Here is a 12,870-nt window from a genome sequence, read left to right on the forward strand (position 1 = left end):
GGATAAACTATAATTGCAATTTGAAAATGGTAATCATTTGAAGGTGTGCTTTGAAAACTACATCTTTATGAAAGATAATAAAACATAATGGTTACATCACAAAAGCTGATATGCGTCTAAAAATATCTACTTCTAATTACCTAGGAAACGAACTCTATAAGTGAGCCTGTCAGCCCCGAAGGATATCCAGCAAAAAAGAAGCGATGCGTGGTAAGCATTAATTAACCCATTTATGCCTAGTGGACTCTCCCATCCTTCGAAAGTGGATCAATTTATTTCCAAAATTAGGGATGTCTAGTTTATTTATTTCTATATTTAGAATATTTGTAACTAAATTTCTTTATGCAAACAGCGCAGACCCTGATGAGACGCTGCATCATGCGGCGTCTCATCTGGGTCTACGCTGTTTGCAAAGGCCTTTTTTCTAGACGCAAAGCATAAATGGGTTTATAACATTTACTAGCACTCTTATAAACAGCGCACCTTGATTCGCTTGGAGCGTCTTTTGATGCTTTTAGTCCATTCCAAACGTCTTGGCAGGTTACAGTAAACTATATTATTTAGATTTGTAATTCTATTTGAATAAGTTTTGTGCCTCCGGACTAATAAAAAGGCACCGATAACAAAGGGACAACTTTTACATGAAATCATCTTGTAACTAGCTTGCTTAGTTTAGTTTATATCGTTCTAATTACGTAATTCAATCTGTATTTAAAAGTGAGTGCTTGGTACGTTATCATCTGCAAAAATAGCGTTTTATGTATAAATCATGCAAAATACTCGCTGTTTGCATACCGAAGCACACCACATCAAAATCTTGTATACACAAAATTAATCCTATTTGGGCTGCGTATATGTCTATTTCATTGAAGTACGTTTACATGATTAAGCAATTCGACTTAAGTTTGGTTCATCTTTGATTACGGTGCCCATTAAAATCTACGCACTGAAGCAAACGCACGTAATCATGGCTTATCGTAGGATATTCTTAAATACGTCTTTGACGCAGTTCTAGTTTGCAGATCGGTCTTAATGTTGCGTCCGCGGCAAAAATATGTTTAAGTTATTTTGAGCACGATCAAAATGTTTTCTATAGGTTACAGTTATCGAAAAAATTGAAATGTGCAGTGATGTACTCTCTAAAAAATCATCTCAATTCAATACAGCACATGTTTTCAGTGAAAGGCGCATATTATTTACATGTTCACTGTGTAAGCATTGTTTTTTAGCAAATAATTGTGTATGCCTTAAGATTGGAGACTACCACTGGGAAAAGCAGCCGGAAAAAATATTTAAAAAATAATCACCAACATTTAGTGTTATAGCATATGACATAGCTTTTTTTATTTCTTAAATGCATCCAGCTTATGCCTAAGTCACAAATAATCCGGTCGCCGGCCGATGTGTCCGATCACAAGGCTTCGGGAAGACTGGACACGTCAGAGCCGTCCGCCGTCCGATGAGTGACCAATTTTAAAACCTCATTCACAAATAGACACCAATCACCGTCCGATCAGAGGCCGACGTTTTTTTCCGTTCATCGGGCTGGCGCCGGCCGATGATCGCACGTACATCGGGTCATTTTGTAGCATCGGGCGGCGTCCGGGTTAATTTTTTACATCACAGTTTGTTTTACCCGACATCGAGCCCGGGAAGGAATTGAGTTGAGATCATTTTACGTGTATCATAACGAGCATCGTCCGGTGTCCGTCGGGCATCGTGCGGAGGCCCTCCGGCAATCAGATGGTCGCCGGCCGATGTATATGCCTTTGGGAAATACCTTTACTTTTGCCAATACACGTTCAATGAATCCGATGTCGGGCGATCGCTGGGCGATAGCTGTGCGTTGATTGTCCGATCTTGTTTCGATCTCACTTCGATTCCTTCCCGGGCCCGACGTCGGGAAAAAATGTAAGTGAGACTTAAAATTAATCCGGACGCCGCCCGATGCTACAAATTGGCCCGGTTTCCGTGCGATCATCGGCCTGTCGCCAGCCCGATGAGCGGAAAAATTCGTCGGCCGCTGATCGGACGGTGATCGGTGTCTATTTGTGACTGAGGTATTAGAATGGTCTTGGTGTACGGTAATGCGCCTCCCTTCATGCGAAATCTTGATTTCCTTTTTTACTACAAGTGAAGGCTTTACACTATATTAGATAAGTTTTGGAAAATGTATACCGTAAATTTTAAAGAAGCTAATAGGATGAGATTACTGTGAAGATTTCGGGTCTTTTCTGAACTCATCGGAGATGTCCGCAATACTTCGTCCGAAGCCCACTGTCCATAAGTTACGCATGCACAAACTGTCCTTCTTTGATATAATATATCATTTATCTTTAAATGTTGGAATTCAATGTTCTCCATGTCAAAACTATTTCCAATATATGAACTATTACAATGTGTGAAATGACACAAAACAACTGATTTGCACGACTTAATCTCTATTGTATCATGTCCTGGACAGTTTCTTCATATACTCATTCCCAAGCCGAAAAATATGTAGAGATATTCACAACATCAATTAACTGATGTGGATACTAACCGCTTCTAAGATTGTAACGGATATGCAATATAGAAACAATCTTGGTATCAGGCGTCACAAAATCATGTCCAAGCCACGCTCAGTAATGACTTACATCCGGATACTCTCATTTCATGCAAAATGAGCGTTTATTAGCGTACGGAATGTTTAAGTCATATTGCATATTTTGAATTTCAGAAAAGATCTTGTTTGAAATGCCTAGTAGCGTCAGCAGTTATCACCGTGTTCGTTGCAGCTATGGTTGTGCTGGTTGTTATGCGGGCTAAACACGCGCCTGAACCGGGTATGTGAGTTGTCGCCCATTTTTCTAACAATTTATTTATTCTATATAGCATATCATTACCTTATTTTGGTCACATTCATATTAGCACAACTGAGTTTGCGTAAATACCCCTTATGCATCTTGCATTTAACAAATCGAATGCGATAAAAACTTGGAACATATGAAAATACGACTTTCATTTACAAATAATAAGATCCTATTTTGCATAAATTGTTTTTGAAGCGTTTGGTACTGTAGCACTTTACTAGTTACAGCAGTAACCGCGGTACAGATTGCTAGTTACAGCAGTAACCGCGGCACAGATTGCTAGTTACAGCAGTAACCGCGGCACAGATTGCTAGTTACAGCAGTAACCGCGGCACAGATTGCTAGTTACAGCAGTAACCGCGGCACAGATTGCTATGAAACATAATTATAACTATAACCAACTATAATTTTAACAAACACCGCTGTAACCATTATCAACCACGAACAGAAGATCAATTACAATAGGCAGAAACAGCTGATTTTTATAAAAACAATTATTCTCAAAATCAATTGCGATTCAGCAATCAATAATTCAACACTGAAACATCAACGACAACATAAAACAACAACAACTATATTCTCAATAAAATAAGTTATTCCGCAGCAAGTAATCATCGACACATTTGCAACGACAACAACAACAAAAAACAACGTTTCATCTAGAAAATACATGACATAATCTTATCACGAAATTCGCATGATCTGAAGACGTTCAATAAAGTAGGTTAAATCATAATATCTGACTTACTTGGTACCATTTTTACAACACATTTTAATCGAATGCGTTGTAAATGTGAATGCGCAGCACAAACTGTATTCATTGTCATTTATAACAGTTGTATTACACTTTAATTTATACGTCTTTATGCACATGTTTCACGCTTCACATATTTTGCAATGCATTCAACTTTTTATATAAAAAATGAGAATGTACTAAACACCCACGTTTATATTTATGCATGTATGTCTTTGTTTTTCGGAATCGCACAGAAAAACTTGGTGGCGTGATTATCACTACAATACGACCGGAAGGTATGTACAAATGTAAATAAATAATTATTGTAGACTCATTCAGTTATTTGCAATTGTTTTAAATAACGAGTCGTAATCGGATTTATATATATATATATATAAATAAATAAATATATATATCCAATCCGAATGTCCACAAATTTAAACAAATAATACAAATACATCGGGCAATTTTATGTCGTTGTATAGGATTATATAAAAAATATGAAAATTCCAAACATAAATGAGAAAAAATAGTATGAACAACCGCTAGTCTTTTATTAAAAGCAAGTGATACAGTGTACATACAATAAATAACAAAACATAACACACGACATAAAACATAAAAATGGTTTAAGCTCAGCTGTGGTCACTGCCTTGGAATAGGAAATGCAGTGCAAACGGGGATTGAACCGGTTTGAAGGCGCACCTAACCCAATACCAAGCCGAGCTAGCGTCACATAAAATGAAAAGTAAACGACTGAAAACACAGAAGCTATAAAACCGATATTAAATTAACCATTATATAAATAACTCATAATGTGTTTTATGTCGTTATTTTCAGAGACTACGACGAACGCCGATAATACAAGTATGTGAAAACTTGTTTGTGTTCGTTTATTAATATGCAATTGATGAATATTCGTCATCTAAAATATGTTCATGTTCATTACTAGTAATTCGATGTCCATATTTCAAATAAACGGCATTTGGTGGCAGCCCAACTTCAGTGTTCAGCACTTAAGTCCATTTTTCAACATTTAAGTGCGTTGCATTTTTTATTAAACCGAAGTGCGGTATTTTGTGTATATAACTACTAAAAAGCCACGAACGTATAACAAAATTCATTCTGCATGCGAACACGTTTTCTCAATTCAAGGGCGTCTGTAAGTTACATGTATTAATCACAAACCCTTACGTCAGTAGAAAAATGCTTTGCAGCGCAAACGCTGTTATAACTGGATAGTAATGGAGAGCCTCTGTCAGACGCAGGACGCAGACCGCAAACCAGACGCGCAATTTAGCAATAAGCCCGATCACGGTTTACGCACAATTGTTGATTTTTAAAACCACATTAGTGGGTCGGTATGATGCTCATCGTGCATCAAACGCTCGTCGGTCGGAAGGCCTCCTACGATTGTCGCACATCAGATCGTCGAAATTTAATCATAAATTCTTTGCAACTTTAAACACTTGCAAACAAGCAACTTCGCATTATGTGTTTTTTTTGTGCAATTTCAACGGAATTTTAATATTTTTTAAACCGATATTTCTGTTTTCGCCTTTTATATACATTCGAAAATAGACTATTAAGTCATAGCATCTGAACATCTCGTTTAAGTCCCGTGTCCCGACGTGAACGTGAAGTTGCAGGACATGATTGTCATCAAGTGCCCGGATCTGTACTCGTTGAATCACGTGACCAAGATTGCGTTGAAGCCACCCCTGTATATGAACGAGGGCAAGGAGATTCGGGTGTCAATAGGAGAACAGGTACCGTGACACCTTTCGTCTGCTATAGTTTACAAAAAATAACACATTACGATTTATACACAAAGAAGGATGCCACGTTTAACTAAGTCATTGTACAGAGGTACGCATAAAGCACACATCAATATATGCAGCTTATTTATCGTGGATTATTAGGCCGATTTCAGTGTGCGCTTGATCCATTATCCGTACATGTGATCGTATCCGTCCCTTGCATCTTGCCTTTAGTTTAAACCTATATATTTTAGCTTGATTGCATCGAAAGCATTAGGCTTATTCAAACGCGCTCGGTCTGCTTCCTGGATAGGGAGTACCTGGTGTCTATGGGGTTATCTTAAAACAATCCGAAATTGGTGATCGTATCCGTGACCTCCTGGTCCCTAGACGGACACCATATCCACAACGCCACGACGACCATCTTGGCTTTAAATGACACATGAGCGTATCCATAGTGCGCTGTCATTGTGTATACAGTTTTGACCATAATTTGATAATTCCTCCTTCGTACCTCGACTGAACCGATAATTTATTTGTCGGTTGTGGATCAGCATAAGGTTGGCGCTTATACATTTGAAGGCCGACCTAATGTCTTTAAATGAGTGATTTCATATAGGCAATGAGGGTCAGTGTTATATGTTTGCAGTAATGTACTGATGTGTTATTGAGAATTATAATTCAGCTAAACTCGAACGTGTGTACGAGCGTAAATAACTCATACCATAATAAACACTTATAAATAGTATTGTATGCCCAAAATGTCTTACCTTCAGGGTGAACTTCCTTATTACTCCTGCTACAAACGACAAAGCCCGATCGCTTGTCCTTTGTTCAGTCAGAGGACGTTGACTGTATATGTATATTAAGATAGCTTCAAATGGCAAAAAAATGTTATCATATAATTGTGTATGTTTTCATCGCTTTGCACTTATATTGGTCGTAATTTTAAAATGGATATTAGCATAAATCAGGATCAGGCAGTGGTTGCTAAAAGCAATTCCGACCAATTAGGCTTACAGCCAGTGTATTTAATAAGTAAATAATATTTATATCAGAAAAATATTTTAGTATATCAATTCCATACCGAAGAAACACACATTTTGAAAGAAAATCTATATTTTAACTGTATCCAAAATGTATTGAGTTTTAACTTATTTGGCCTTTAATTATTTGTTATTTTTTTTTTGGGGGGGGGGGGGGGGCAACAGGGCAGGAGGAATTTTGCGTACGGCTAATATTATTATCATGTAGAAGCATAACCTGATATTAGCCCGAAACACTTATTTAACTCGATAAAGAAACACTTGACTGTAGGCGAACACGTCTAACGAGTGGGTAGCAGTGATGGATGCTACCAGCAGACTGCTCACTATAAGAGGTCCCGCCGCGTCCTGTCGCTCTACTGGCAAATATAGACTGCACGTGCAGGCATCAGAGGACATGTCTTTGTACAACCGCACCATTGACATCAACGTGATAAGTACGTAATCGGGATAGGATGGATAAGGTACAGAAAATTGGGCATGTGCGTAAAGTTTCGTCCCAGATTAACCTGTGCAGTGCGCACAGGCTAATCAATCAGGAACAAAACTTTCCGCTTTTATGTTATTTTTCGTTTTAAGAACGTCTCTTCTTAGCAAAAATCAAGTTTCGGTGTGTCGTGCCTGGTTAGCCTGTGCGGACTGTACATGCTAATGTGGGACGACACTTTACGCACATGCATTAAACCCCCTTTTCACAGACCGCGGCTCATATATTATTGTTTGTTTTGTATGTGTTTGTCTTATGACATTTTTTTGTTTTAAGGACACTCTTGTATTAAAAATTAATACATTCAATCACGTGATTACAATTTATTGTGTAAAAAATGTTTACTGGCACATATAACGGTTTAATGCCGTTTACGCGCCATCTTCAAGCCAGATATTACAATCTAATAAGGATATGTCGGACTTCTGAAAATGCCCGGGGGTTTTCGCGGATAAAAACATAACACAAAATACATTACCAATGACTATCATTAAAGTAAGTGTAGGCATTTGTTATACTTTCGTGTCTGTGTCAAGTGTTTGCATTGATATCGACAATCTAAGATCGACATTTCGGATATCGAGTTAGTGCTAAAATATTGCTAACTCTTTAAATTCTACCCTGAATCCACCCTGATTTGCGAGCATCGATCTACGTTGAATTTCGAGCTAACACTCACATCGACATTCAAAGGCAAACCGCGATGATCTAACTGATACGATACGCGAATATCGAGATAACACGAATATCGTGCCAGCACTAACATCGATAGTTAAAAGGCGAAAGTTGAAGAACGGGCTGATGCGAATATCGTGTTGGCTCTGACACCAACATTCAAACTTAAACTGCGGATATCAAGCTCGATTGAATTTCGAGCCAGCACTGACATCGCAATTCAAAGGCAAACTGCCAGTACCTTGCTGATACAAATATAGAGTTTGCTCTAAAATCGACATAAATACATTAATCACGAATATCGAGCTGATTTGAATTTCGAGCAAGCACTGATATGGGCATTCAACGGTAACAACGAATATCATGCTTAATAGAATATTGTGCTAACACTGACATCAAAATTCATACATGAACCGTGAATATCGCGCTAGGTTGCATTTCGAGTCATCTCTGGTATATATATTAAAAGGAGATACGTGAATATAGCAATGACGCCATTAACGTGCTAGCTTTAACCTCGAAATTCACACATAAACCGCGAATATCGAATTTTTAATTTCGAGCAAGCACTGAAATCGAACTGAATCGTATATTAAGCAAGTTCTTAGATCGAAATGTTAACAGGACCCGCGAATATTGAGCTAGGTTGAATTTTGAACCAACACTGAAAATGACATTAAAGTGCGATACGTGACTGATGCAAACAACGTGCTAGCTCTGACATCTATATTCAAACATAAACCGTAAATATAGAGGTAGGTTGAATTTCGAGCCAGTACTTGCATCGGTACTCAAAGATGGATCGCAGAGTGTCAAGCTGTAACGAATATTTTGATTGCTCTGAAATCGAAATACCACATTATTCGCGAATATGTGCAAGTTTGGATTGATGTGTCAGAGCAAGCTGGAGTCCACCAGCGCTGTTTTCGAATTTCGATGCCAGTGGCAACGTCACACACTTGTCTGATTTATTAAATGAACTACCGAGTTATAAAGGTATCACTGGCAAGGTCACGTGGGGTCACGCGCCTGAGCTGACTGTCATTCTTGCGGACTTGGGCCCGTATTCACCAACCCATTCTTAGACTTAAGAGTAAAGACTAGACTTAGGGCCTAGAAAAATACTTCCAGGGTTTGAATATATACAAGCTACCACTGGTGATTATCTCATTAACACAATGTTATACATGAATAAGAGTGTAAATAGAGGTGGTTCATGCCAATTTTGACTCAATATTAATGAATTTCTTGAATATTCTAATTTAAAGAATTTTCTTTATTCTTAGCCTTAAGTCGAAGAATTGTTTGATGTTTACGGGCCCTGCTGATGCGGTTCATTCCGCGAATAAATCCGGAATAAATGAGTATGAACGTTAACATTATTCATATGGCAGCATTTGTCTTCCTTGGACGAATAAAATGACTCATATTGCTCTCTTTTCAGGTGAAATTAAGAAGGTGAACATATCGCTAAGTCAGGACGTGACCCACAATTCCACGGACTACAAGATCGGCTGCTCCACGACTTCCGGTTGCGAGCAGTCGTTTGTTGACTTCTTTGCGGAGATTAACCAAGAGGAGCAATTCTTACGAGGTAACTGCTATTGCAGGTTGTTTCTGTAATATTAGGAAATTTTGATTTGTTTCTAAGAAATCATCGAATCTTGATAAAATGCCGTTTCCTGGATTGTATAAAAAAACGTTAATTATTGTTTTTTTTAACAAGGAATATGTAAAATCTCATCAAAGCGGTTGTTTAAAATTCTGTTTCAGTAAAAAATATATTAATGGTTTCGTTGTTTTTGTTTTCTATATTGACTGCTTACAGGTGGTTTATATAAAAATATATGTAATTTGCAACTGGTAAATCAATGGTGTAACCGTAACAAATTAGAACAATACATATCTATTATTTCCACTATTTACTATATGTATGACGTCGTTATTATGAAATCATTAACACGCAATCCATTTTAATCTACTCGTGTTCATGCAAAATAAATTTTTGCAAGAGTGACACATATTTATTTCTCTGGTCACTTATGGATTTCAATGGATATTCTTCAGAAACCAAACAATATTTTCTTTTTCTTCATTAAAATAACACAAACTTGTAAAAAAATGCAGAAGACGTGCGTTCAAAATCTGAAAATATGAACATATAACAAAAGATAAGAAAATTGTAATAGAATGGTTTTCTATGAAAACATATTTAACTTCAACGTTTTCGAGTAAAAAGTTATAAAATTTACGAAGCCGCTACTTGGTTTCACAATCCACATTTTCCGTTTCTACCAATTTATTATCGCCAGATTTCTCTTTTTTGTAGCTTGTATTCAGCCGCACATAAATTGTTCTAGTCAACATTTACCGTTATCAGAATATAAGCCAATCAAATATTGTTTGACAACAGGTTTGTTCGAATCGAAAAGAAAATCATTTTGCTACAATTTTTCCATTTATAGGAGTGAATTTCTCGTGCCAGATTACGTACGACGATTTCGCTGGTTACCGCGTCGAATGCAATGGCACCATACCAGACTTCCTGTTAGCACAGTTTGAACGAATTACGTGCAAGCCGAGGTCAAAACTTCTGGACCACCTTAATGAAACAGAGAAAAGAAAGCTCGAAAATGACTTTCCGCTGGTGCATTGTAATATAACAACACGTATGGAGATCATTTTAATTATTATATTTTGCCCGCTGGCATACTTATGATATGTGACTTTATTTTGTCTTTTCTGATTAATGATAATACACATCAATGTATTTATCACTAACGTCGTGTTGATTGAGAAAAAATATTTAAGCAGTTTAAAGGCGTGTCATGTATAGAACAGTTCACCAGTAGCCACATGTATAAATCTAGATAACTTTTATCGAGTGTGTTATCTTTTGGTTATCTTCACTTTTATGATATCTTATGTTATCTTGTTGTTTTGATATCTTGAGTTAGCGATTGTATAAAAATAATATCCAAACAGGTGCATGTTTTGGTGAAGTTTTTGGTAAGATTCAGCCAATGTAATTGACTTCGGTTTCCTTTATCCGATAAGGTTATCATATGGATTGGCTAAAGTTATCCATATTTATACAATTGGCTATAGAAGATGATAGATCGATGCAGACTGATTGGTTAAATGGCGAAAGTCTCTGGATGTAATCACGCAAACTAAGGTCAAACTCCGACAAATTAAATGCACATAGGCGGTGTAAGTTTACAAGACTATACACATGACAATACATTTCTTGCTTCACTAATTTCATCAATAAAATCGTATCTTCTTTGGACTTCATGTCAAGACATGAACCGGTAGCCAAAAATGAGCATATCCGACAGAATACAAATGTATATAGGATCTGGCACGAGTTTTCATATCATACCATATTTTATTAAACGAGTTCAGGAATTTTGTACGTAAGCGAGCCTTTGGCGAGCTTGCTAACGAATTTCTTGGACGAGTTTAATCAAATATGGTATGATATGACAACGAGTGTCAGATCTTTTTTATCACATGATTTTGAATGAGCAAATTAAATAAATATTTACGCAAACATAATGATAAATCCCGAATGTTGTTTACATTTCGTGACGTCATTTGACGCATTGCAGCAAAATAACAAAATGCGATTGGTCAATAAACGAAAACTAAGCCAATGAAAACGCTTTAAAATGTTGTATATTACACATGTGTAATATCAAAAAATATGTAATAGCTGTATTACATGGGAAATAGGGTATATCATGTGATAACATTATATATAGATACCCTAAACAATACATTTCTTGATTGCTAAGTAGCTTAAAATGTGACCATCCAAGTTGCGTCCAATCGCCAATAAGATTAAGAGCTACAGTGTTTGTTCTTTGCAGATTGCGGTTTCAAGTGCAAAGAAGCCGGCGATTATTACGCTGTAGACACGAACCGCTGTGATATATTCCATCGTTGCTATGAGCGACAGGTCTACACTTCATACTGTTCCCCCGGGACCTTCTTCGACCCCGGAGACTGCGCGTGCAAACACACAACGGATCTGCCCTGGTGCCGGAGTGATGGGGGTTTGAACCCCGAAAATGAAATAACAATGAAGACGTGTCGTACACAGTGAAATTACACAGTACTATGTTAAATACGAAGAAAAGAGTACCTACAACTATGTATGCAACGTGAGCCTCGTTTTAATCTTAAATAACATATTGTTTCGTGATAAAGTGGGAAGTGAAATTCCTCTCTTAATTAATATCGACGAATAGCGTTACCATGACGATTGTTTCCATGATATATAGTCTCTAGACCTTTGTATGATTATACACATGACATGCTTAATCTCGACAGAACAAACATTAATTGTTTCCTTGTTTTATTTATACTTTTTCCGATGCGTTTATATTTTTAAGTATAACAACGTGTCTGCATATGTTTTCACCGGTTTCATAGAATTGAAGTCCGGCAACTTAAGTAGCAACGAGACGCACTCATGAATAATCGTGTCTGACTTCAGTTATTTACACCTGTTAATGGAAAATGTAGACATCTGATGCTATGTTCACAGAACAAACACAAGTTGTTTTTTGCTGGAAATCGACAAAAACTTGGTATGTGTATATGTTTAAATGTCAACAACGAGGCGTTTTGCTATCGCGTTTGATGATCTTTTTATCAACTAATTTTGTTCAGATGTCATAGCTTAAAGTTTCAAAAGGGGTTTATTGATGATATTTAGCACTATATCTCACATGTTGTTTTAATTATTTTATTCGCTCTTACAATAGCTAGTTTATTTGATATTTTAATTTATGTCATTTATGTGTAGTATATGTCAATCCAATCGGACTTATTCCAGTCAGTACTAGATATGTATTCGAGATATTTTATGAAATTGAATGCATCGTTATATTGTTCTTGCTCCAATATTTTGTTACTAAATGAGATTCTTTAATTGCGTTATATTTCCACCTCTGTTTATTTAAGGCGTTTATAATTACAATGCTAATCTGTAGTTACACGCACATTTATTTATGTCTGAACAATTATTGCTCTTTGAGGTAACACTTTATTTAAAGTCATTATTTTTATTTTATTCCACATATTTATATCTCGTTTAGAATCATTGCACTGACATATAAATACATGCATCCAATTATTTTTCGTTTTTGATGTTGTTGATGCGTGATGTTATTCAACCGAGAACAACGTATATGACAGCATGTCGTCAAATACAAACATATCACAAAATACCATTTATATTAAATGGAAATTTAATTTAAACTTTATTTACATACGCATTAGAAAGCTATATAAAATCAAAACG

General features: G+C 36.6%; 1 protein-coding gene across 1 annotated transcript; it reads left to right on the plus strand.

The window, feature by feature from the left end:
* The first annotated feature begins 148 nt into the window (after window positions 1-148).
* On the plus strand, window positions 149-12,546 carry LOC127870383 (uncharacterized). Its single transcript, XM_052413001.1, has 9 exons — window positions 149-210; window positions 2,720-2,825; window positions 3,843-3,884; window positions 4,429-4,455; window positions 5,206-5,357; window positions 6,666-6,831; window positions 9,001-9,150; window positions 10,022-10,225; window positions 11,432-12,546. The coding sequence occupies exons 2-9, from the start codon at window positions 2,780-2,782 to the stop codon at window positions 11,665-11,667; spliced, it is 1,023 nt and encodes a 340-aa protein (XP_052268961.1). The 5' UTR covers window positions 149-210; window positions 2,720-2,779; the 3' UTR covers window positions 11,668-12,546.
* Window positions 12,547-12,870: the final 324 nt, after the last annotated feature.

Source organism: Dreissena polymorpha, chromosome 2, assembly GCF_020536995.1.
Source record: "Dreissena polymorpha isolate Duluth1 chromosome 2, UMN_Dpol_1.0, whole genome shotgun sequence".
Taxonomy (NCBI): domain Eukaryota; kingdom Metazoa; phylum Mollusca; class Bivalvia; order Myida; family Dreissenidae; genus Dreissena; species Dreissena polymorpha.